The sequence below is a fragment of the Pseudonaja textilis genome, chromosome 2 (genome assembly GCF_049901715.1).
Source record: "Pseudonaja textilis isolate UNSWEBS1 chromosome 2, rPseTex1.2, whole genome shotgun sequence".
Taxonomy (NCBI): Eukaryota; Metazoa; Chordata; class Lepidosauria; order Squamata; family Elapidae; genus Pseudonaja; species Pseudonaja textilis.
This window is the reverse complement of record NC_141991.1, coordinates 160,359,679-160,387,133: the sequence shown is the minus strand read 5'-3', so window position 1 is coordinate 160,387,133 and position 27,455 is coordinate 160,359,679. Positions and strand designations below refer to the sequence as shown.

General features: G+C 42.2%; 1 protein-coding gene across 1 annotated transcript; it reads right to left on the bottom strand.

The window, feature by feature from the left end:
- Positions 1-11,090: 11,090 nt before the first annotated feature.
- Positions 11,091-27,018, bottom strand: C1R (complement C1r). Its single transcript, XM_026713185.2, has 11 exons — positions 26,938-27,018; positions 24,773-25,001; positions 24,136-24,328; positions 22,852-22,989; positions 21,719-21,915; positions 19,248-19,395; positions 19,040-19,161; positions 17,848-17,926; positions 16,323-16,463; positions 15,305-15,379; positions 11,091-14,449 (listed from the first exon to the last, which is right to left on the bottom strand). Coding segments are annotated over exons 1-11 (2,154 nt in total). The 5' UTR covers positions 26,940-27,018; the 3' UTR covers positions 11,091-13,619.
- Positions 27,019-27,455: the final 437 nt, after the last annotated feature.

The following is a 27,455-nucleotide window of genomic DNA, read 5'->3' as shown; positions in this document are numbered from 1 at the left end:
CTCAGCCCTACTTACCTTATAGGGTTATTGTAATAGGGAAAATAGGAAGAAGAAGGAGTATTAGATATGTTTGCTGTTTTGAGTTGTTTATAAAAAATAACATGGGCTAAAACAAACAAACTGTGGGAATCCCCCCCCCCATAAGAATGAAATATTCTAATGAAATATTAAAAAGGCAGGATAGAATATTTCCCCTAAAGGAGAAATGGGGAAAAAATCTTAAGGAAGGCAGAAACCAGCCCCAGTTTCTTTGCCTCAAGCAGAAACAGAGGAGGCAAGCTTATAGAAATGCAGATTTGGTAATCCATTCAGAAAGACTGGGTCAGGCAGAAACTTCAGACAAGCAGCATAATAAGCAATACAATCAATAGAATCACAATAAGCAATACAATCAAATAAATACAAGCCAAAGATTGACAAAATTAGCTCAGACCAACAGCTAGGATTCACATTTCCCCTTTTGCCTATAGAGCCAGCTATGACCCCTACATGACCCCATAAGAATCCAGAAGGTATAAAACCCACCCACTTAAAACTCCATTTGCTCAGCTGTCCCAGAATCACATGTGGTTGGTGGTTCTGCTTCATTCATAAACTTTCTTTCCAATCAACCTCCATATTGTTTCCAGCATCTTTCTCCCAGCTTGGAACTGAACCAGATGGATTTTTCTTCCAACTAACCAACTACTGATCAACCAACCGAACAAACAAACAAACAAACAAACAAACAAACAAACAAACCATCAAACAAACCATCAGCCAGCCAGCCAGCCTGGATAGGCTCCTGTAGGTTACCAGAGAAGCTTCACAATACCTTTATTTGCAGATTGGATTAAAAAAAAATAAAAGGACAGAAATGAATTGTTTTAAATATGAAAGTAATGATCCCCATTAGACAAACTCTTTTATAAAAAATAACACTGAATGATGAGTGCAGCCTTGTTCTTCATTTGACACAGGCTCTGAGAATGAGGCAGAATATTGCCAACTGCCAAATATTCTTGAGCAACTTCCATTCAGAATTCAGAAATTCAATTGTGTTATGTTAAGTTGCACATAAACTAAGGACTTATTTACTCTTTTGTGGATCTTTGTGTATTTTTTCATCATCATTTCCTAGAACAGAACTTTGTGTACTCTGGCCCACAGTTCTTTTCTGCTGCAAATATATATCAAAATACTTTGTTTTAATCTTGTCCTCTTCAGGGATTGCAATATTTACTGAGAAGATTTCCTCTGTTTCAAAGTCCCACAGTCCCAATTTAATATGTTTCTGCTGTCCCGGTTACCTCTGTAAGGAATATCTTTTTCCTTTTTCTCAAAATGTTAAAGTCACCAGTAGCTTTACACAGGATTAAGCACATTTGGATAATAAATCTCCCTCCAAACACAGAAACAATGCTAAAGTCCTCCAAAAAATTCTAAATAAATCAAAAGACCCAGGAGCCCTAGAAGAAGAAGAAAAATGAGTGTTTACAACATATTGTGTAAGGACTGTGATAGCCACTATATAGGACCAACAAGGCAAAAAACTAGTAAAGCAAATCCATTACAACCAAGTAGCAGTCAGAAGACATGATGAAAATGCTTAATTTCACAACACATGGACAGACTCGACTACAGTTTCAACTGGGAAATTCTGAACTTCCTAGATCAAGCTAAGTCCAAAAATGCCAGAGAATTCCTGGAAGCCTGATGCTCAAGACATGACAACCATTAACAGGCATATTGACATAAGCAACATCTATATTCCATTCAAATAATGCAATTAAAAAGCCAAAAAGGAAACAAAAAGAAAAAAACTTCTCACCATAAATCAGCACGCAGATGAGGAGAGGTTAACACTGGGCCAACAATCAAGAAATAAACAATACTCCAATCAAGGATCTACCAACTCAAACAAAGAAACTAACAGGAAACAACAGTCTAATTAAGGGTAACCATGTAGCAGTAACTATGAGAGGGATCTTGGAGTCTTAGTGGACAACCAGCTAAATATAAGCCAGCAGTGTGCAGCACCAGCCAAAAAAGCCAATGCAGTTCTAAATTGCATTAACAGAGGGATACAGACAAGATCAAGTGAGATATTAATGCCACTCTATAAAGTCTTAGTAAGATCACACTTAGAATACTGCATCCAGTTTTGGTACCACACTATAAAAAAGATTTTGAGACTCTAGAAAAAGTGCAGAGAACCCAAACCAAGGTGAATAATGTTATGTCCCTGGAACTCTAGGAGTTCCCACTCAGGTCCGTTCACATTGCAGGGGCGGTTTTCCCCCTCGCTCATTGGTTGGTTCTCCCCAGCAGCCAGCTATAAAAGCAGGCTGCGGGGTCCAACCAGTTGCTGATCGCTGCGAGCCAGTTCCAGGCTTGGCAAGCACGGTCAGTCCTTTATTGTTATAATAAAGTATTTGTTGCACTCATGCTCTGGTTCAGCCTCTCATTACCCAAACTTAACACTGGCGACGAGGATGGGATGGCTACCAGAAGCACAATGCAACCGCTGAATCACTAGCCGCCGATCCGCAGCCAGAGAGAATGATCGGCCGGCGATAAGAGCAACGCTGATCCGCAGCCAGAGAGAGCGGTCAGCAAGCAACGAGAGCGACGCTGATCCGCCGCCAGAGAAAGCGGTCAGCAAGCAACGAGAGCGAATGCTGATCCGCAGCCAGAGAAAGCGGTCAGCCAGCAACGAAAGTGAGAAGCGTCTGTAGCCGCTTGTTAGCCTAGCTACAGGAAAGTGAAGCGCTGCGAGCCGCAGCCGCTCGTTTCTTTAGGCGCGAAATTCAAACGGCTGTCATTTGAATTTCAAACCTAAAAAGTACAGCGTGGTGCTGTAAGTCAAGTCACTGACGCCACGCAGGCGCGATTTCAAAACGCTGCCAACGGCCGGCAGCCTAACCTCGTGTTTAGCCCAGAGAGAGAGAGAGGATTGTGAAAAAGCCTCTCCAGAGCTGAAATCACTTGCCTGCCACAGGCACTAGAAACCTTCTGCTGCTGCCCCAGAGAGATTTTTTCCACAGATTGTACAACCGATTTCCTCACTATGAATTCCAATCCAGTCTTCCCAGCGTTCAAACCGGATGAGGAGAAGTGGGAGTCATACAAGAACCGCTTTAACCATTACATCGACGCAATTGGGCTGGCTGATGCAGAGGAGCACCGGAAAAAATCATATTTCCTGATCTACTGTGGAGCCATCGCTTTGACACTGCCACAGCACTCGTGGCTCCACGTGAGTTAAAAAACGTTCCATGGTCTGAACTGTTAGAAATCCTTACTAACCACTATTCTCCCAGACCTTCACAGATTGCCAGGCGATTCACCTTCCGTATGAGGAAGCAATCAGACAAAGAGACCATCAACCAGTACATGGCCGCCCTCAGGACCGCAGCACTCCATTGTGGGTTTGGAACCTACCTGGAGGACATGCTCCTCGATCAACTAGTCTGCGGGGTCAAGGATCTCCACCTCCAAAGGCGCCTACTCGCTAAGAAGGACCTCAACCTCGCACAAGCCATCGAGGAGGCCCTGGCAGCAGAACTGGCAGCACACTCAGCCACCGAAATCCATGGTCCAACTTCCAAGCTAACGACAGTTCCAGTCCACTCCGAGGAGGTGGTAGCAGAGGAAGCCCCTAGTGATGAAACCGACATCCACCACCTCACCAACGCCAGGCATCCGCAGGTAGGAGCCAAGCAAGAAAGCATCAGTCCACCCAAGCACATCACCCTGTGCCTATCCTGTGGTGGATCTCATCCGAGGGCCGCCTGCAAATTCAAAGGAGCCACCTGCAACATCTGCCACAAAAGGGGGCACATCGCGAGAGTCTGTCAAGCCTCTCAAAACTCGGCACAAAGGCACCCTTCCTTCTCACATTCTGGACCTCAGAGGCAAGTATTGAACTGTCGCACTCACCGCCATGCCAAGCACACTTGCCATACCATTAGTAAAATCTCTCTCTCCGTTTTGTTAGAAGGTAAACCGTGTCGCATGGAGGTTGACACAGGGTCAGCGCTCTCAATTATCTTGTGGAGCACCCTCAAGAGGCTACAGCCCAGTCTATCAACAAGCCGGCTCCAGAAGTGCCAGTTTAGCCTGAAGGACTACCAGGGAAGGTCATTCCTGTAATCGGCAGAGGCAAGTTCCTTGTCAATTTTAAAGCTTTCAAGGTCACCTACCTCTAGTGGTAGTTAACGGCAATCTCCCCACACTCTTGGGGCTCGATTGGTTTCCCCATCTCGGCCTAGGTCTAACAGGAGTCCATGCTGTCTCAACCTCTGACACTGACTCCTTATTCGCTGATTACTCAGATGTATTCAGCGATGAGCTGGGGTGTTATAAAGGTACCCCTATCTCATTCTCAGTCGACCCCAGGCAGTCCCAATCAGGCTAAAACCGCGTAGAGTCCCATTCGCTATTCGGCCAAAACTAGATGCAGAATTGGATAAATTATTAAAACAAGGGGTCATTGAGCCAACAGATTTCGCCAAATGGGAGACGCCATTGTCACACCCCTCAAAAAGACGGTAGCCTGAGAATTTGCTCGGACTACAAGACCACAATTAATAAGTTTTTACAAGTTAGCGCTTACCCAGTGCCCGTCATTCAGCATTTATTACACACTTTTGAACCTGGCAGCATTTTTGCCAAATTGGACATGTCTCAAGCGTATCAACAGTTCCCTGTTGACAGCCAAACAGCGGAACTCCAGACCATTGTCACCCACAGGGTGCTTTCCGGTGCAAGCGTCTCCAATTTGGCGTAAGTGTTTCCCCAGGCATTTTTCAATCCCTCATGGAGCGGATTTTGCAGGGCCTCCCTGGTGTAGTACCCTACTTCGACAACATCTTAGTCTCGGCCAGGGACAGACCCCAACTCTTCCAGAGAGTTCGAGCAGTGTTAGAGAGGTTCAGACAGCATGGCCTCAAATTAAAAAAAAGAAAAATGTGCCATTGCCACTAGACAGGTGGACTTTCTGGGTTATAAAATTGACGCCTCAGGCATTCACCCCCTGGAGTCCAAGGTTAAGGCAATTCACGAGGCACCCACTCCAACCTCCAAAACTGAACTGCAGGCCTTCTTGGGGCTATTGAACTTTTACGCGTCCTTCCTGCCCCATAAAGCATCAGTGGCAGAACCCCTGCACAGACTGTTGGATAAAAAATCGCCTTGGCACTGGGGTCACAAAGAAGACTCCGCTTTTCGCGCCGTCAAATCACTACTCACGTCAGAGGCGGTCCTTATTCAGTTCGACCCCAACCTTCCATTAGTGCTAGCAGCAGATGCATCCCCTTTTGGAATTGGGGCAGTATTAAGCCACAGGCTCCCCAATGGCTCCGAGGCTCCCATCGCTTTTTCTCCAGGACGCTCTCTGCAACAGAGCGCAATTATAGCCAGATCGATAAGGAAGCTCTAGCAGCTGTTGCAACAGTGAAGAAATTTCACGAATTTCTCTTTGGCCACTTTTTCAAGCTGGTCACGGATCATAAGCCTCTCCTGGGTCTACTAGCTGGGGACAAACAGACCCCTCAAGTCCTCTCTCCTAGAATGACGAGATGGACCCTTTTCCTAGCGGCATACTCGTATAGACTCATACACCGCCCAGGTAAAACATTGTCCCACGCAGACGCTCTCAGCCGCTGCCCCTTGCCGGCTCCAGCTGAAGACCCTGCTCCGGTCCACACTATCTTTGAGGTCACCCAATTGGACCTCCCCATCACTGCCCTTGACATTGCTGCCAAAACCAAGGCAGACAAAACAATCGCCCAGGTACTGGACTGGGTGAGGAGGGGGTGGCCGGGCGGTGATGTTGAAAACAAATTTACACCTTTCAAGACCCGCCTGCAGGAATTATCCAGTTTGCAGGGCTGTCTGCTGTGGGGCACTCGAGTGGTCATCCCGACCTCACTGCGTACCCGAGTTCTGGAGGCGTTGCACGAAGGGCACCCTGGCATCGTCAGAATGAAGGCATTAGCACGCAGCTATGTATGGTGGCCGGGCCTCGACGAGGACATCATCAGATGGGTAAGCTCCTGCAATCCCTGCCAGGAATCCCGTCCAGCTCCTCCTGTTGCCACCCCTACTAAGTGGGAAAGCGCCAGCGCTCCGTGGTCCAGAATTCACATCGACCTAGCCGGCCCATTGCACGGGAAAATGTTCCTAGTGGTCGTGGACTCCTACTCTAAATGGATTGATGTGGCACAGCTATCCACGACCACCACACTAGCGATTACCAAGGTATTAACTCGCCTGTTTGTAACACACGGGCTGCCTGACTCCATTGTTTCCGACAATGGCCCACAGTTCGCATCAGCCGAGTTCAGCCGTTTCGCTGCCAACCTGGGCATCCGCCACATCTTCACGGCCCCATTTCATCCTGCCAGTAACGGATTGGCTGAAAGAGCCGTTAGGACCACTAAAGAAGCCCTAGCTAGGTTCAGCAAGGATGACTGGCACCACAAACTCTCGCGTTTCCTGATGAGCCAGCACTCAACTCCGTGCTCAGTCACCCATAAGTCCCCAGCTGAGCTCCTGATGGGCAGGCGCCTGAGGACTGTATTGGACAGACTTCACCCACATTACTGCCCTGACTCTCCCTCGCTTCCACATCGGGGTTAGACATTTTATCTTACAGGAACCCGTATTCGCGAGGAACTTCGCTGGAGACCCTCTGTGGATTCCGGCGAGATCATGGCCATCACCGGACCCAGGTCATATCGAGTCAGACTGGAGGACGGCCGAATATGGAGAAGGCACCTGGACCAGCTGCGAAGGTGTCACAGCACCCTCGTCAGCAGTGACTCAGAATTACAAACCGGGCGAGGCCTCAGCATCAACCCCACATCAGCACCAATCCCAGTGACCTGCTTACACCAGCAGCAGTTCCAGGGAATCCGAACACGGACAGCGACGTCCAGATGGCTGACCAGTCCGAACCAGTCAACGGGAGCACGTCCCCAGTGACCAGCCCTACGAGTCCCGAGACAACCCGAACCGAGGCGCGTTAGTGACTCCCTACCGATTCTGCCTTCCCCTACAGACTCTGAACTGACAGACAACCCACCAGAGCTGCGCCGTTCTGGGCGCCAGCATAAACTCCTGCCTACCTCAAAGACTATGCGTGTTCGCGTCTGGGGGGAAGGGGTGTTATGTCCCTGGAACTCTAGGAGTTCCCACTCAGGTCCGTTCACATTGCGGGGCGGTTTTCCCCCTCGCTCATTGGTTGAGTTCTCCTAGCAGCCAGCTATAAAAGCAGGCTGCGGGTCCAACCAGTTGCTGATCGCTGCAGCCAGTTCCAGGCTTGGCAAGCACGGTCAGTCCTTTATTGTTATAATAAAGTATTTGTTGCACTCATGCTCTGGTTCAGCCTCTCATTACCCAAACTTAACAAATAAGATACTGGAGGCTAAAACATACGATGAACAGTTGCAGGAATTGGGCACGGCTAGTCTAGTGAAGAGAAGAACCAGGGAAGACATGGTAGCAGTGTTCCAATATTTGTGGGGCTGCCACAAAGAGGAAGGGGTCAAGCTATTTTCCTAGGCAGCTGAAGGCCAGACAAGGAATAATGGATGGAAACTGAACAAGGAGAGATTCAACTTGGAAATAAGGAGAAATTTTCTGACAGTGAGAGCAATCAACCAATGGAACAGCCTGCCTTCAGAAGTTATGAGAGCTTCATCACTGGAAGCCTTCAAGAAGAGATTGGACTGCCATCTGTCAGAAATGGTGTAGGGTCTCCTGCTTGGGTGGGAGGGTTGGACTAGATGACCTACAAGGTCTTTTCCAACTCTCTTAATCTATAACCTGTAATCTAAGGAACCACTAGACCACTCCCACCAGTATTGTCAGGGTAAGCGACTACTATATAAAATGACAGCAAACCTCACTATTTTCTAGCACTAATAATGTTACCTACTTGAGGTAATGAAATGTCTGCAAACAACAACCAAACTCAAAGAGTAGCAAGGACCCCACAATATACTGTATGTAGTTCTGGGAGATGTAGCCAAAGGAAGTTTTCTTGGGCTCATTATAAACTCCCCAAAAGTTTCCTTCCAGATTCTGACCTTCAATCTGATAGTGTATGCAACTATTAGGGACTCCTATAACTTAAACATCTCTACATATTCTTCTGTCCTCTTTTCTATATATTAATAAGTTTAATGGGCAATTTGCTTCTACATTGAATTATAAACACTTATGAAACTGTAAAGACTCATCAGACTATGGAACAAGGCAGCATCTGGAGTTTTTAGTGTCAAAATGTCTTATGTTTTTAAAAATGTAAGTTTCCACCCGTATGATATCAAATGTAAGTCATGGAGGAATAATCCTCTAGTGGAATGAAATCTGGCAGAGTTGGCCCTACTCCGATTTCCTTTCTAGGTCACCAGTTCTCAAAATCAACCATTTGGATGAGAATATTAAATAAAAAACTTGGGAAAATCCAGAGGTAGATTTTTCGTATTTGTACACTGGAATCTTGCATAATCAGACCCACAGCTTCAGCAACTTTACTTGGCAGTTCAAATAACAGCAGCAGCATTTTGAGACATGGGCTAGGCTGACTGGGTTTTCCCCATCTGGGTTAAATAAAAACTTAAGGGATAAAAAAGAGACACCACATTTTTGTCCATCCTCTTTATGGTCAATGAGTAATATCACTTAATTAAGCAAAAGTCCACACTTCTGCCTTTGGAGATTTTTTTGTTTAGAGATATAGAGGAGTCCAAAATCAGCAACTTTGAGGATCTAGGAGTGCCTGGCACTTCTGTTCTAGAAGCTGTTTTACAGTAATGCTTTGTGTATTGTGAATCTGCCTTTCTCATTTTATTTGATTTAGCTTAAGCAAGTTAGGGAGAGAATCCTGCTCAAGATCAGCATGTATGCAGAGGAAACAGAAGCTTTCTCCTCTAATCACTTTCATGGCAAAATTATCCCATTAGCATCTGTAGAAAACATATAAACCTATAAAAAGTAGCTGGGAAAAGGGTGTGAGGAGGATCCTGCGGCAACATTCATATTTTTCTTATATGTATCCATGTATTCATAACTATGTTTTTACTTATACCTATTATCTTGTAAGCAATTGACAAAAATAAAATAAAATAATAATAATAAAAAAACAGCTGTCACCCCACTGATTGCCACTGCTGCTTTGGCTGACTAGAAGCCAGACTCCTTCCTCCCTAACTCCTCCATGTACATCTCTCTTGATGCTGAACACTCAGTGGAAGAGGATGACTGTCTTAGATGTGTATGATCTTGGGTGAAGGGTATACAATTGCTGCGCTCCCCTGCTAGAAATCCCAAATGAGCTCAAACTGGGAAGAGAAAATTGAGATCTTCACTGGTGATCTTTTCTCAAGATCTAGTTCTTGCACACAATATATGCTACTTTTCTTTAAAAAAAATTAAGACAGCCAGTGTGAATGTTTAGATTTTTTTAAAAAATCTAATTTTGCATGCTGTTTTATTGCATACCAAGCATTTACCCATGCAACTACTAGGAGTTGAGCCCAATTCTGTGGCACCTATTTTTATAACTAATTATAATATACTTTTCATGTTGCTGTCCTAGCTGTATGTTCCGAAGATTTCAAATGTATGCAGCCTCAATGGGTTGAAATTAGGCCAGTGAAATCTTCTTATCCATTCTTCCAATAAGCTTCAAACCTACCTAACAAGGAAGCTAATTTTAGGAGGGGAGGGGGATAAAACTGCCTGAGAAGCATTGTCTCGAGGCAGAAGGTATGCATCTTCCGGAATATCTGTCCCAGTATTGTCTTTTGCAAGGGCTGAAAATGTTGGGAATGGAACAATCTGAACAAGGCGTTATTGCTAGTGGTAGTTCATGTATATTTTAAGGAAAAATGAATTAGACGGCTTTCATTTATTTTTCTGCCTTGAAAATATTCACTACCACCTGAATGGTACAGTGTAAAGGCAAGTTTTCAGTGAACTTGAAATTATTCAGGATTATGTAGGGACTAACAGAATCCCATAGCTACAATAGGACCAGTGTAGGAAGAAAGGAAGCAAACTATCCTTTCAGGGTAAGTGTCCCTAAGTGTTAGTTTGTCCTAGCGTTAGCTCCGCAATAAACTTTGAATTTGAAAATGGCAGTTAATGGTTTTAAATCTGTTGCCTTAAATCTGTTATTAAACCCTTTCAGTGCTTACCTGTATAAGAAGTTGGAGTGAACACATGGAACTGCTTGAGACATCAACCTATATGTCTTTCATTATTGTTAAAAAGGGGACACCATGTTTCCTCCATGAATCTGGGCAGTTTCCAAAGAAGCCTAGACTGCAGCTGGTCTGAAGATAGCCATTCTCACAACATCTCTGTTCACAGGGCTCTCTCCTTGCAATCTGACTGCCTTCCCCTTCCTTCCCCCACAATCCAATTGGTTTTACTGGTTGCCAGTTTTCAAATGAAAAAGGCTATTCAGCTGGACAGCAGGTGAGGAGTAAACCTGGCTAGTATTTCTACTCTTGTTATTTGTTGGTCTGCAGTAAATCTCAAATCTCAAAGAAGGGATCCGGATCTTGCCTTCATTAGCTGGCTAGAGAGTAGCTGGAAAGAAGTACGGGGAGATTACACAAGCCTTTGAAGTAGTTACTGTAGTTCCAAAGGGTGGATAGTGGGAAGGCTTACTTGACAAATACTGTATACTTGTATTTGTAAGCCTTACTGTAAAGTAAGCCTGAAAGGTGAGGACCAGCAACACTATGAAGTGTTGAAGCGTCAGGGAACCATTTGCCTTTGAGTCCAAAAACTCATTGGACCTCAGCTCATAAAAGGACCAATCAACAGGAGAAGAAAAGCATTTAAGATGTCTGAACCTCTGAAGGATGAAGAAAGCAGAGCACTGTGCAGAGGGAAAAGTGGTTTTGACAGAGAATTCCAGCTTAAGCATCCTGAACAGTGGTGGTATCATACATTTATGGTACAAAATTGGGGTTAACAAGGCACTCTGAGGCTCTAGTGATTTACTTGGGCAGAAAAGGTCCATTTCTGTTAATAAGCTCCTCGCAAGCCGTACTGGAAATAGATAAACAGGAATAAGGAGATGCGTAGACTTTTGATAAATATATTTATTGTAGAAAAGTTTTAAAAGCTGTTACAGATGATTTCCAGTAAACTTTGGATATTAATGGCAAACTTTAATAATGAAATCAAGGTTAAATCTTTGCTCCTCTCTACCTCTACCTCCCTCCCTCATCCTCTCTCTCTCACACACACACGCACACACACGGAGGAGGGCTTGAGAGAGAAACAGAGAGTTATGGGCATGAAACTTCTCTATTGGTTGGGAGAAACAATTTGGATCAAGTCCTTGTTATGGTAACTGGTTGTTTGCTTATGATCACATGAGGCCTTGTTTTCCCTGTTGAATTACGGGAACATGGCTGTTAAAACTCTGCAGGTCATTGTAGTCCACTAACTGATAATCATAGACCAAATCAATGTGTACACACAAACAGTTTGAATGCTTCTTTCATTCAAAAGCTGCCTTCACACAACATTCTTAGACCAGGTTTATTTAACATAGCTAACTGAACAAAGCACATGTTGTTTTGTTTTGTTTTATCCATTAGAAGGGAATATCAAGAATGCAGTGAAGCCATTTTACCTTAAAGCCTAACAGGAAAGTGGAGGGCCAGCACTAAAATTTCTAAAATTGGGAGTGGCTAAACCATAATTAACAAACCAGAATGGCTGGTAACTCTCTGCTAAGCCATACAAACAACAGTTTGCCTTAATGTGCAACTTTAAACTACAGTAGCTGCATATCTAGTTTAAAGCTTCACATTAAACTTAGATTTGCCAATTTTAAATTTTAGTCTCCAGCAGATGTCCCTTTGGAAGACTGAATATAATTCTATTCTACCATGAATGATAATATGCTCCATAAAACATTTGCGCTCCAGAGAGTTTGTTATTGTACTATTATGTATCAGGAAAATATTTCTGTATGTGTGTGAGGAACAATGGTCTTGGAGGCCAGGTTACTATTGAATTGCAACAGGGCTTCACCATTGCAACACTTTGGTTGTGCTCAGCCAAGTGAATGGTGATGTCTTTATCTCTCCTATGGCCATGGTGACCAAAGAAAGTTTCTAAACATCTCTAAGTGACAAAGTTCCAGTTCTTTATTTGCATAGCTTGTAGTGTTTCAAAGGGCCTTCCTCCACTGCCGTTAGGAAATTTATTCACCAAGCCTTGAGTCAGCAGAAAACGATAACCAGCTTGAAATTAATGAAAGTTGCTGCCACTATTGCTGTGTCCTATTCTGCCTTTATGGCTCATGCCTACTCATTGGTAGCAATCTCTCACCTTCCTCCAAGTTAAGGAGTTATCAAAGCCAAGCAGACTTCCCACATTGAGACTACCCTCAATAGCAGGAGAATTAAGGGAAATTTCTTGTTTTGCTCATGAGCTGGGGAGACAGCTTCATGGAGAGAGGTGGAAAAACGATGTTGCTGAGACAGAGTTATATTTTAGGCCATATCCACCTATAAATTTACCCATATAGGAAATACATGACAGCAGAAGATACTTGGACTCAATAGTGTTAGGTAAGTTGCTTCATGACAAGAAAGGAGTCATACAGACGCAGAAACAGCTTCCTGTTGCAGAACCCAGAAATCAACAGGTGCAAAAATATCAGCACTGGGTTTATGTCTCCTGCCTAAACAGACCTGGATCAACAGATGTAGAGCAGTTCTTTCCCCAGCTTTGCAATTGATTTCCCCTGTTCTAGATTGTTTTGCATAGTCTTAACAGCGAAGTTTATCACACGTGACGTTTTCTGCCATAAACAATTGTTCTTGACATGTTTTGATTTATTGATAACTTGCTTTAATGTTTATTAATCACAAAAAATACATTCTTTCTGAGATTGTGTTATGGCATCATCGTAAGTTTGTATCAGATGTACTCTCTGCTGTTAATGAAAATAATACACAAATCCTTTGAGATGTTTGATTTAACTATCTTTAGTTTATTTTGCTAAGCAACTAAAGATTTGATACAGGAGGTATCAATAGAAGCTGTTAGTTAAACTAGTAATTGTCTATTTTGCAAGGGGATAAAGAGCTCTCTAACTTATTGCAACAATAAATGAAAAAATGATGCTATTTTTTACAAAAAAAAATGGTAGCTTTTGGTTCCTATGGCTGCATGTAGAGGCAGATTCTGGAGGCAGATGCTAAAAGTATATATCTTATTCACAAAATTATATAGTGTGCACTGCAATCATTTCCCACCTCAGAGTCCCCATTGATACTAGAAAGAACTTCAAAGACATTTTTGAGCCAAGAGGATGAGGGATTGGGAAGAAACAACACGTCCTTTTCCTATTCAGAAATCTTTCACCTTTCCTGAAACCTTTCTCTTTGCTGGGGCATTGGAGACTGAGAAGAGAAATGAGGGGCAAGAGGAATTATTCCCCCCTCTCCCGTCCAATAAAAGAAGCAATTATACATTTATTTGGTATCAAAGAAAAGAGGACAGGGCAGCAAGAACAGCAGGAAACTAATGAGAAGTATGCATTTTCCATGCGTGCGTGGAATCTATAACTTAGTTTACATTTCTTTGGTTGGCTAATGAGAAACCTGCATGGACACCCAATCCTTTCCAACGATGCCCTTGATCCAATCCAAGTAATTGATGATTTTGGTATAAAAGCCATATCCTTTGCCACAGTCAAGGCCCCAAGAAACAATGCCTGTGGCCACCCAACGCTGGGTCTCTGGGTCACGCACAGCTAAGGCCCCTCCACTGTCACCCTGACAGGTGTCTTTTCCACCATAGGGGGTCCCAGCACAAAACATGTTGTCTGAGAAGACTGGATCGTTCTGAGAGATCTTCTTTCCTTTCAACCACTTCCGACACATATCCTGGTCGCCCACTGGGATGGGGGCGTATTTCAGCCTGCTAGCAAGGATGTTTTTTTCTACGCCGAAGCCACTGGCATACCCCATCCAGCCTGTATGGTAATAGGTGGTGTTTCCTGACTCAGGGAGGCAGATAGGCAGCATGTCGTGGCCAAGGGTCACTGGATCTCTCAACTCGATGAGCGCAATATCTCCATCAAAGTTGTGCTCATCCTTTGGGTTGTAGCTGGGATGCACAAAGAGTCTGAGAATTGGTCTATTGGCTGTTTTGTACAATTCAGTCACCTCTGTGTGACCCAGGAAGATTTCAGCCTTCTCTGCCAGCTGCACAGGGGTCAGCATCTCTGTGTCATTCCCTTTCCCTTTTGGGTACAAAACGTGGGCAGCTGTCAGGATCCAGCGATCACCCAGCAGTGCCCCTCCTGCTCGCCCGGCGATGACCGTCATGGCTTGCCATGGGAAACTGCCTCGAGGGGCATCCTTCCCACCAATAATTCGCTGGACTTCCTTGATTGGGTTGTCTGGCTTTCCACACACTGTGAAAAGGGAGAGAATGCTCAGAAAGGCTGCAGCACCCCCTGACTTCTTGACCCACCCTCCCTCAGCAAACTTCCCTTATTTGTGCATCTTATCATTGGTTAAACCACATCAGAACCAGCCTCTTAATCATTTTCTTCTTCACTTCTGGCTAATTGTTAATTAATTCGGTTCTACCTCCCCTTTGTGCTAAAAATGTCGGTTATCAATACCTCTCTCATTACACCACCAGAAGAGGAAACAGAAGGTAATTCAACAGAAAAGGATACTGCTACACTTGGCAATGACAACCACCAGAACTGGGCACATAAAGCTTGCCAATAATGGGTTGTGTGGCTGCTGCTTCTTTCTCCAAGCCTCTCTGGCACCTATGGTCTTCCTATAAGGACGGTGGGTGCTATTCTTGTTTGTCCTTCTGGACCCACAAAAGAACTGAGAATTGTGGGGTGGGGAAGACCACAAAAGACTCAGACTGATTTTTAAAAAAAATTCTCAGCAGAGACACTGGTTGTGGTTATTTAAAAAAAATTCTCAGAATTTCTATGTGCTTTATCAATATGTTTCTTTTATATGTCTTGATCTCTGGTTTTTTTATTTGTGCTATCTGCTTTTATTTACAGAAATTAATTTTACGAAGAGAATGAGAACTGAAACTAATCTCAGAGCTGGATCCAGAATCCCATTCTAGTAGGTCCAATAGCAGTGGAGGTAGACATGATGCCTGCTTCCTCTCTGCCTCTTCTAGAACTAGGACCTGCTAGTCTTTTGGTGCCAGCATCAGCTTTGACTACTGGGAAGTGGTGAATAGTGTGCTATAACAATACAAAGCAAGAGAATCTTCGGCCATGATTTACCTGGCAGACACGTTGGGATGTCATCGTGATTAATTTGATCCTTCCAGGAACCTTCAGGTGAGCAGGTATAGATACCTAAAAGAAAACAAAAACAAGAATAGTGAGACTAAAGATTGAACGCTCAATGGTTTTTTTTATTATTTATTTTTTTGAACATTTTTTTGTGTTTTTTTTTAACCATGGATGTTTTATGTTCTATTTTTATGTAGCTGAACTTCTTACAAGTGTAATGTGATTGAAATCATTCAGTCACACTCAAACAAACAAACAAAAATACACTTATTGCTGTCCAAGGTGTTTTAATGCCAAGTGTTAGTGAACAAGTGCTCTAGCCCACAATGAATCTATCAAGGTTGGGCAGCTAAAAGCCAATTTAAATAAATAAAATAAATAAATGGATTCCCGCCCCCGGCTATAATGAATTTATTTAAAGAATTAGCATTGTGGGATCAGATGCCCAAGATAAGAGCTATCAGTTATTGCTTCATTACCCATTTTTTATTTTTTAAAGAAATCAATACTTATTTATTAAATTTATATGCCCAACCGTTTACCAAAAGAACCTCTAGATGCCCTATAACAATGCAATAAAATTGTTTTTAAAAAGGCATTAAAACTATAAAGGCACTACTGAGGTCCTCCTAAAACTTCATCCATAAATCAGGCATCTTGTGCCAGCTCCATCAACATCCTGGCCCCAATCCTGAGGGAGAAATCCAGGTTTTCGCTGTTTTCCAAAAGGCCAACAGGGTCAAGTCCATCCATATCTCTAGGGGAAGCTGTTTCGTAAGGCAGCCTCAATGATGCCCAGCCAGGTGACACTGTTTCATCATGGGGACTTGGAGCATGGCCAGGCCTCTTCCACCCCCACTTCTGCCCCTCCTTCCTGCCTAGCATTTGGTAAAGAAGATACACATACAAAAGCAATGAAATTGTTCGGCTTCTGGTTTGTCAAGTTTCCCATGCAATGCTGCAGTTTGCACTAGGTTTGCATTGATCTGGTAATGCATGGCCTCACCTTTTCCTGGGGTGTTGACCAGGCGATAATAGGGTTCATTACAGCGGTACTTGATAACCGACTCATAGTTATTATTTTTTGTTGCTGATACAAAATTAAATGCCCCGTTTTTCAGAAATTTAGGTTCACCACAATTCACAACTGCAAGACAAAAAACACATAAGATGAAGAGAAGAGAGTATAGTATACAGTACAGTATGAGCCGTGGTGGCGCTGTGGTTAGAATGACTACTTCTGCTGATTGCTGGCTGCCTGCAATTTGGCAGAGTGAATCTCACCAGGCTCAAGGTTGACTCAGCCTTCTATCCCTCCAAGGTCAGTAAAATGAGGACCCAGATTGTTGGGAGCAATATGCTGACTCTGTAAACTGCTTAGAGAGGTTTGTAAAGCACCGGTTAGCATTATATAAGTCTATTGCTATTGCTATTTCCCTCGGGGATTTTCTAGGGATCAGAAATGATCCCAACCCAAGAACAACACTCTCATAGGAATTATTCATTTCTTTCTCAGGATATGATTCATGGTATGTCATATCTCAAATCCTGCCCTAACAGAACAATTTTAGTTTCTGTTTTTAAGTCTTCTTTAGTGAAGAAGCAAAGCGGAGAAGAGAGGACTAGCTTTTTTTCTCTGCTATTAGTTATCCGAAATGCGTCTCCATATAAAGAGCTACATTTTCATGTACAGGCAAAAAGACACTGAATCCTTAAGACAATCCAGAGAGAGGTTTAGCAGGGAAAGAGAAAGAAATAAAAGAAAGCACTTTCAGGATTGTCAGATGCAAGGCCAAGTGTCGGCAGCATATCAGAAAATAAACAGCATAAACCTAAGAACCAAATCCCACAATTTAGGAGACTTTCCTTGTTTGCACAATTGCAGCAAAGCCATCCCATGAACCTTTTTTTTTGAGGGGGGCTGCTTCCTCGTGATGTTGCTTTCACCTGATTGCTACCTTAAAGTCACCCTTAGCACATAAAATAGCATTTTATTTGTCTTATCTCAGCATAGATTTTGCCATGGGTAGAATCAGATGGGTTTCATTGACATTCTGTTGGCAGCACAGCCGGGTGACTCCTAGAGAAGGAGTAGCTATAGAGGCATCTAATAGTTTTTGTGATTCTGCCACCTCTCCAATTTCTGGGCATTGTTTACTATGGCCCTTCTTTTATTTTATTTTACATTTAAGAATTACACAGACTAATTCTTTTAAATTGGGTTCTCTCTCCCTCCCCAATATCATAAATATGAATTGCTCCAGGATAAGGACAGACAATGAAGGCAGCAAGTTTAATGCTGGTATGTTTTTCTGTCTTGGAATTGTTGAATAACTACAGTATAGATCAGATGAACCCAGTGGACTATCTTGTGGACAGAGGCAGCAAAATGCTTCTCACTGCCATGGGCAATGAAGATTCACAGCTCCAGCCGTTCAACAGCAGGAGTCCATGAAAAAGGCCCCCAGGTTTGGGGGAACTTGAATCTGCTTAGGTAGTGTTTCAGGCAACAGGTAGAAAAGGCGACTCACTTTCACATCGGGGCATAGAACGATGCCAGGTCCCATCATGTTGGCAGACAGAGGTAAAGGATGTCAGGTGTTCTTTACCCTGTTCAAAAGAAAAAACAGCTAACCATCAATTTAATACCTTTGTTGATGTCCCTAGCTTGCTATCGTGCCTTTGTCTTTTTCCATCTATAGTCTTGCTGACTGAGGTTGAAATCAGATAAGAGATGCCACCTTAAGAAAATGTGTTTGGCAGTGTGGCAGATGGGGTAGGCTGTACATGGGGTTTTACCTTAGCCTTTCTCTTCATTGCAATCTGTGGTAGGGAAGAAGAAAAGCTTTCTCTTCTAAAAAATGTAGGAAGGATCCCTAACCCAGGTTACTGACACCATTCTGGGATTGAGAATATTGCCAAAACCAAAGCATCCATCTTCATACCACTGAGCTCTGTCTCCCTATATAATTATTACTCTAAAGTAATTCCCTGCATTAGCAGGGCAAGTCTTCAGAAACTTTCTGAAGACAAGTTTTCAGGTTTTGGTTTTTCTGCATGAAAAAAAAAAACCTCCATTATAAAAGACTAAAAAGGATCCATTGTTGTCATTAGTTTTAGACTGAACACGCTATTGGACAGAATAGTTATTGTACGTTTATACCAGTTGGATATTTCTTTTTAATTAAAACCTGGGACTCTGGGGTAACAAATGTAATCCTACAAGCAAATAAGCTGGGGGATGCTTACTTGTCTACTCTAGCTAATATATGACTGGTTAAAGTTATTCAGTAGTGGGAAAACATGAGAAAAGCTTGCAGTGGTAAGTTTGGTGCTAGTAGAATTGAGTTCTGACCTTGAAAGCAGCTTCTAGAGCTGAGTTCCAAAATAATGTTTTCTTTCTCTCTGTCTCTCTTACACTTTCGTTTTCTCCAATTTCTTCTCTGTGCTTTAGTAACTATTCAAACATTGCGCAATTGACAACTCTGTCTTTAATCAAAAATTCAAGCACAGTTTGACCTCTTTGTTTTGTAAGATACGTATTTTATTTTTTCCATGCCTTGGCACATATCTTCGTTTGCTTCCATGAACAAGAGTAGAAGATGTAGAAAGAAAGGAAAGCTTTTAGAAGAAGCAAAATGGAGGCCACTTAGATCAAGGCCATTACAAGAAAAAGGCTTATAAGAAAGAACATACTAAAGCACTCAGATGAATAAGTCTCACCTCCATCAAGTTATATCCAGTCTTGCAGCTGACAATGAAGTAATCTTGGTATTGATACAGGGGCTGGGGGTCCTTGATTATGGTGAATATATCATTTGCCACAGGCTGTGGGCAACGGATTCCTATTGGAGATGAGAAAGAAATGAAAGAAGGAGCAGCAGAAAGGTCATTACCTTTTAACTTAAAAGTATTGGATGGGAATAATTACTTTCTATACTGTACGAAATTTTCCACCCTTGGCTGTATCCTGATTCATCTGTGAGAAAAATGATATCCACTGAAGGACTATTGGTTTCAATCATGCCTGGAGGTTTTCTGCCACAGAATTCACCAATCTGTTTCACGCCAGCATGGATCTAGTAAGAAATTGAGGTTTCAGAAATGAATGTTCCATCAGTCAGAAGAAAATGTTACATAAAATGAGAAAGAAACTTTCTTGGGAAATATGGATAAAAGCTTCCATCTTATGATCAAAAGCTCATTTGAATGAGAAAGGCTTCCCAAAATTTGACTTGTACCAAATTCAGAGTGTGGTTTTTCCACATGGTTATCAGAATTGCATTTTTATACCTTTGAATATTTCTATTAAAATCAACCAACCAACCCACCAATCAAAAGATATCTATCCATAGGTTCAAATTTAATTTCTCTCTACTACAAATAAGATAGAACTTATGGCAAAGACATTTAAATGTTGTTGAAATATTTCTCCTTTTGCTTTTTTTGGTAGATTTCCCATAATTATTTCTTTATTTAATTTCTACAGCCACCGCCTCAATCCAGTGTCTCTAGATTTTAGTTTTTCATGTTAGTTCTTTTATATAATTATTTGACTTTTTCTTGCAATTATATTTTTATATTGACTTTTGATTTCATTATTTGCTGCATTTTAATGTTTCATTTAATGTTTTGAATTTACTTGCTTTTTAAATTCGTGTGTCACTTAAACATTTTTCATTAAATAATGTAATAAATCATTCAGTAATAAACACATATACATAACTAGCTGGATATCCATGCTTCGTGGGAAACTATGTGATCGGGCTTAGTTTTTGGAGAGGAAAATAAGGGGGGGAAATCTACCTCTGCCTACCAGCATACATCTGTATTCTTCTGGCTAGTGTCCTGTCAGAGAGTTTGGAAACTGAAACAGTAATTGCTGTGTGAACAAGAAGGAGACAGCAAGGAGCCTGGGCGTGGCTTAGCTCAACTGTTCTGTACTAAAGATGCTTGCTGCTGTGACGCTAAAGCTGAAACTCCTCTCCTCTGCTTGTGCTTTGCATTTGGAACAGATTTCTTTTCAGGTGGGGAGGGGGAGTAGAACTCCTTAGCATCAGAGCGTGTTAATAATAATATAGGAAATACTAATGCTCTGATGGCCATTTCAAAAATCTTTTCTGAGTGAGCACAAAGAAACCAAGAGGAACATATGTGCTAAATTTCAAGTTTGTAGGCTTTTCGGTTCTGGAGATTTTGTGATGATGCGTGAGTGGTATTTCACATACTTACATACATACATATCATTAAGGCAAAATGATTGAATAAATGTTCATATTAAGGGCTGCAGGGAAAGCCTCTCTGTATGTAGTAACAAAAGCATTTTGACAATAGTGTGAAATGAGCAGCAATATGAAACTCAGAGGAACAAACAGGTGCTCAATCTGGTAGCCTTTTGAGATTTTTCCCTGAAGATCATCTATCAGACATATATATTGCCTGCTTTAGAATAGAATAGAATAGAATAGAATAGACCTTGGAGGTCATCTAGTCCAGCCCCCTGCTCAAGCAAGAGAACCTGTCCTATACCATCTCAGATAAGCGACTGTTCAAGTCTCTTAAAAACCTCCAATGATGGATCAGCCATGATTTCTGAAGGCAAGTTTTTCCACTGCTCAATTGTCCTTACTGTTATGAAGTTACTTCTTAATTCCAGGTTGCTTCTCTCTTTGATCAGTTTCCAACCATTTCTTTTCCTGTCCTCCGGTGCTTTGGAGAATAATTTGACCCCTTCTTCTTTGTGGCAGCCCCTCAAGTACTGAAATACTACTATCATGTCACCCCTAATTCTTTGTAACAGTGGAAGCACTTGTTGTGTAAATGGAGATTCTCAGCCATCCAGGTCATGGTTGTCCAAAAGTTGCTTTTTCAAGAGGCAACTGGATTTCCTGGTTTTTCTCTGAAGACATTTCACTTCTCATCCAAGAAGCTTCCTCAGTTCTGAAGAAGCTTATTGGATGTGAAGTTGTGAACCAAAACCATTTTCCAAGAAAAACCAGAAAGTGCAGTTGCCTCTTGAAAAAGCGCCTTTGGGACACTTGGTGTGTAAATTGTGTTCTACTTGTATCTTTGTAATACATAAAATATTACAAGAGTCATTTGGTTTGTAATAGGCATTTCAGAAGAAGCCAAGCTCCCTGGAACAACTCATACTATTTGCAGTCGAGTTTACTTTAAAATGTAAATGGAAGAAGGTGACTATTTGGATAATATTCTGGATATTTCCATAGATCTTTCTTAGGAAAACCCCAAACATTTTAATTCCACAATGAGAAGTTAGTACTTGAAAGACAGACTGCAGTGATCCTTGAAGATTCCCCTATTCATGATCTATCACCCATTCTAAGGTTGAACCAAGTACTGAATGGCAACAGCAGTTAGGAATTGATCAATCTGTAGTACCTTAAGCTGGTCATAAGGACAGTGGACTTGTTGGTGGTCATCAATTTCAAAGGGTTGCAAGAACTTGAGGATAATGGTCATCCCTTTCTCTACCCGTATGCTGTAGTTACACTGCAAGTTAGGTGGGTAGGGCTCAGGGTATCCAGGGCTTGACAAATACCCAGAGGTTTCTGTGAACAGTTCATTGCTGCAATCCACTGCAGAGCAAGAAACAAAAGAAGATTCACTAGAAGGAAAATTCATATCGGCTCATCTGCAGAGCAGCAGCTGGCATATTTCTGGGGCCTATTTCTCCTTGTAAACCTGAAATAGCACCTTGATGGCATTACAGACAAGGGTTGTGGGCCCCTTAACAGGGGTTGGCTTTAAATTTTTTAGCAATGGGTTCTCTGCCCAGTTGCTGGGTGGGTGTCACCATGGAAGACGTGGCCTAGTTGGCCTTCTGCACCACAGCAGGGGTGGGTGGGGGTGTTTTTGCTCTCCCTGGGCTCCAGAGGCTTTCATCGAGCCTCCAGGTGGGCGACAACGGCCTCCCTGGGGCTCCAGAGGCTGTCTGGAAGCCAGAAACAAGCCCATTTCTGGCCTCCCCGAACATCCGGGAGGCTTGTTTTTCGCCCTCCCTGAGCCTCCATGCGCACCCTGCACTTACCTGCCTCCAAAACGGGCCTCGTGGGGACTCCTGGGAGGAGTGGGGTGGGCGGGGCCAGCCAGGAGTGGGAATTGGGGGTTCTCCAAATTGTGCAGAATCTGAGCTAGAGGGTCTCCCAAACTCCTGCAAACCCCCCAGTAGCCCATCCCTGCCCCTTGAGGTAGACTAGATGAGAAATCAGAAACCCCACCAATTACAGGAACGCTGGTCTACTATTGTAAGGTGTAATAGCAGAATCTTAAAGCCCTTCAGAGATTTCCTCTGCTGCTTCTCGTCCAAAAAGGGAATCAAGGCAGGGTTTTTCTGAATTTCATGTTCATACTTTCTCCTCTCCTTTCCCAGAACTGAATTGTCACTTCTCCGCTAATGACTCCTAAAAACTTCCTCAATGTTATCTTGCATTCTTCCACATTGGTATTCTTCTGGGCATGATCTCCCTGTTCTCACTGGTATTCTGCTTTCTTGGGTGATCATGTGGTCTTACCTTTGCAAGAATACCCATCACTCTGGAGTTGGTACCCAGGCTGGCAGGAGCAGAAGTAGCCCCCTATATAGTTGTGACAGAAATGCTGGCACTGCGGACCATCTTCGACGTCATTTCTGGGGGCACACTCATCTAGATCTAGAGGATGAGATGAAAGCAGAGAAAATAATGGCTTACAGGATTTTATTAATTTTGTATTCAGGATCGGGTCATTCTTTTGCTCTTGAGCAGAAAAACATTCTCAAGGCAGCTGTTTCCAGGGCAGCTTCTCCAAGTAAACAAGGAAATCCCAGTCCTCCTGCTTATGATATGTTATGGTACATTGGCTTGCTCATGTATGCTGCACCACAGCTGGAGATTAATGGCTCCTGAAAATTTTATTTCTTCACCAGCAAATATTTGTAGATAGCTGCAGCGTTGAGGGTCTGCTGTTCTTCACTTAGCATGTTCAAATTGCAAATCTTTACCTGCTAGGACAGAATTGCAGGAGCGAAATAAAAATTTAAGCAATGCAATTAAAGCCTCCTGTGACCCAAAATCCCCGGTTCCTCAAGACATGAGAAAATCCACCAGCTATGGGTACAATTTCCCTAAAAAAGAAAATGTATAGCACTCATTTATCCCTGGAGCTTCAGACACCCACAGTGTCTTGACATGTTTTTCATCCATTCAGGTTCACCAATTTCTACTATTTCTGGACAGGGACAACAGCCTAAGCGCTAGTAAACCTCTCACTGGGGTGTTTATGCAATGTTATCTGTTGAGCTGCCTTTGAAGATAATTTAGCAATTTCAATTGCTGCAAAATATAGATGCCAGAATTTTCCCCTGTATGTCCACATGCCAGGTCATCCATCCAGTATATAAAGGCAGCATTTACACGGTAACATCACTATGTTTGTGTCATCGGTTCATGTCATCACAATTTGCTGCAGATGCCTCTAGCTATATTTACATATATCACTACACTGAGATGAACACAGAAGCTTGGAAACTGTATTTCCCAACCTCATTTATGTTGAGCTAATTAAAACAGAGTATTTTTAAATACTGTGAAATGCTTCTTCCCAGATTTCTTCCCATCTGGGCTGAATTGCTATTTATGTGATAAGCTCTCGACTGAGTTACCTATTCTCTCTTGATTGTTCATGCTTATGTCCTCTTCTGTTCCTTTCCTCCTACCTCAAATATTTTTCATCAGCAAGCCTTGAGCAATCTTGAAAAGTGAAGCTGGGTCAGTTTGTGCTTAAGACTTCAGCAGGGTATAAATATATTCTATACTTACCCACAGCTTGATAATAAGCTAAGAATCCCTTATAGGAAACCACAATGCCATTCTCCTCATTAGAGAAGTCAGACTGGAACAGGAGCCGCATGTGATTGTTGGTAGAAAAAAACTCCTTGTCTCTTGGGTGGTTGCCTGTGGCAGAATCTACCTGGCCACAGAATCGGCCTAAGTCCTTCTTGTTTGCTGTGATCTGCCAGAGTCCAATGAGAGATAGAAGGAAACATTAGAAACCAGAGGTCAAACTCCTTGGCCAAGATCCAAAATATCTACAATGAACTTGACACATACATGGGGCAATAAACTATAATCCTTTAAAAACAGTCCATGCAGAAAGCATCTTGCCAATTTGCATGGAAACAAGAGGAATTTGGAAAACAAATTGAGATGCAGAAAGTTGGCATGTTATAGAAGAAGGAAGGAAATCAATATTCCCTCTAGTAAGCATTTTCTTGCAACTAAACATGAGCAGAAATGCAAAAAAAAAAAAGTGTGAGGAGAATAATAAGGAAGACAAGAAGGAAGTTGTGATGCAAAGACCAGTGAATACAATAATATTTGATCCTTTATGGGCAGCGATTCTTGGATCTCAGAGACCCTGATTCCCATCACCACAACCCAGCTTCTCTTTACATACCTTGACAAAGTCATACCGGCAGGTCTCAGATGGCTCCAGATCAAACAGCCAGAAACTTAGCTTTACTCTGTAACCCTTTGGCACTGAAATGTCCCAGGTACTGATGTTGTTGTTGGGGTATGTTTTGGGATAATTTGGGGAAGTGATCTCCCCATAAAGCTTTGTGGTTGGTCTGGAACTGACTGCAGCAACTAAGAAAGCTCCCTGAAGCAGGAAGACAACAGGATACCTGTCAACACAACACAAGATAGGCACGTATGAGAAGAGCCAAAAAACAGAGCCAACAAGGTCTCTGAAGTGGATTCCCCCCTCTCCAAACACAGACACATACATTGAAATTTGAATTGGGCAATAGGCACCTTTAAAGAAAATGCATCTTTTTCTTTTGAAACATCTTCTCAGTGTTGCATAAGTAGAACTTACATATTACAAAAGCATGCTGGAAATGTAAAAGCATAGAAGGAACCTACTTTCATATGTGGTGGTCTTGCAAAGAAACCCAGAAATATTGGCAAAAAATCAGAAAATGGTTGGAGGAGATAACCAAAGAACAAATCGAATACAAACCAGAGTTCTTCCTACTAGGGATCTCTGATAAACATTTACCTAAAAAGATGAAATATGTAACAATTCATATCCTAACTGCGGCCAGATTAGCATTCGCCCAGTGCTGGAAATCATCCTATATACCTACAGAACAAATGGTCATCCAGAAAATATGTGACTGTGCAGAAATGGATAAATTAACTATAGCACTTAAAAATAAAGAGTCTTCAACATTTTATGATAATTGGAACTCGTGGTATAATTGGTTACTTCAGAGATAAAATGCTTAATGAACAATGGGTAATTTAAGCATAGATATTGACAAGATGTGTGTATTTAAATTAAGGTAGGAGAATTGGATCTTGCAGACTGTCAAAAAGGATGTCTGTTTTTAAATGTATTTTCTTTTCTCTTCCGTTTCTCTGTTTCTTTCTTTCTTTTATATCTCTTTTTCTCTTCTTTTTTCAGTTCGTAAGACCGAGCGTTTTTTTTCTTTTTTCTTTTTCTCTCCCTTTTGTATATGTAATGTCGATATGTTTTTAATTGTAAATTCAATAAAATTTATTTACAAAAAAAAGAACTTACATATTACAAACCTTGTTTTGCCTTTTTGCAGAGAAGCTTTGATTTCTAGAGTGGTACATGCTGTATGCCCAGCCTATCCAATCTATAATGGCACAATGATGCTAACAGAATCACACTGTATATATATAGTCCTGGACCAGGCTACCAGATCTGTCTGTAAATATCCAAATGACCAGTAGAGGGCAGCAAATAATTTCAGAAAATTATCTCTTTGCTGCAGCGATTGTCTGAAATTTTGTAATTCGGATCCTATTCTTGTACCTATGAACCTTCTAGTGAACGGGATCTTGTAATTCCTGGTGGAAAGGTGGCATTCTGTCCTCTTGTGTTAGAACAGTTCCCTTGTTGACTCAGAAGATGGAAAACCATTTAACACCTAGCATGAGAGTGTATGGTAGCCTTGAAAACTAGGATCTTTTCAGAATTGTCAGAAAGAGCAAGAGTATCAGGAACATTGTGGTCTCTGTTGCTAGTTCTATGTAGACTAAAATCTCTGCAACAATCCCAGAGATAGTGAAGAAAAGAGGAAAGGCAGCAATAGTCCTTGAGTGGCTTTCAGTTTTGATTTCATCCCCTGTGAAGTAGTTGCCACTCTGATTTGTTTACTGTTATTCTGCAAAGCTCTTTGGACCCAAAGATCTCCAAAGGCTGCCCAAAATGGCTGCAAAGGAACCTGAAGAGATTTGGCTAACTTTAATCCCAAATCCCTGTCTCTGGCCTACATTGGCAACCCCTGACTTTTCAGTTGAAGATGAGCTAAGAGTCTTGAAGTTGAATGAAGAAAAGCACTATGTTGTACCTGCACGAGGGGCTGCAGGACTAAAACAAGAACAGGGCACTTTAGCAACACCTTGAGGCTTTGTCATATTATTCTAAGGTTAAACCCAGCACTGCAGTTCCTTCTCAGGCAGTCCACAGACATTCCCTGTCCTTTGAGATGTTTTAATAAAGATATTGTAAAAGAGGAATCACTGCATTCGTTTTAACAAGTAGGCACCTATGCCACCTCCCTTTCCCACACAAACAACACTCACATGTTCGAAGCTGGACTTAAGCTCTCTTTTCTCCCTCCAGTTCTTGTGGTCTGTTCTTGGGAGTTTCAAACAGATTTCAATAAATTCTTAACCCTGTTAGCTATGATTCACTGAGATTGGGGTAGAACATGCCGAGTGGGAGGGAAGAGAGATAGCTGGTAGTTTCCAGTCAATTAGGTAATAGTTACAACTTTCCTAAATTGTGTTCTGCTGCCCTCTGCTGTCTACACACACACACACACACACACACAAACACATATTGAAAGAGACAGTTTTTAATATAAATATGTCCACTTAGAGACGGAGGAAGATACATCCATAGGTGAGGAGTTAGACAGAACCTTGGAGACATTGTTATTGTGTAGAACGGTCATTCTCAATGTGATGATGAATATTAAAATATTATTAGTTGTCTAATATATTATAATTTTCATTGCTTTTATTGTATTTTTGTACAATTTCTAAGCTATTTGGAGCTTTAGAAGGGGATTGAACATCATATACATTGCAGTAAATAA

What these genes read in the sequence shown, in the direction of transcription:
- C1R (XM_026713185.2), bottom strand. An exon ending in GCCGGTATGACTTTGTCAAG is followed by an intron (nt 24,329 to 24,772) that starts GTATGTAAAGAG and finishes GGACTCTGGCAG; the next exon opens with ATCACAGCAAACAAGAAGGA. An exon ending in GGTCAACACCCCAGGAAAAG is followed by an intron (nt 15,380 to 16,322) that starts GTGAGGCCATGC and finishes GTTTTCTTTTAG; the next exon opens with GTATCTATACCTGCTCACCT.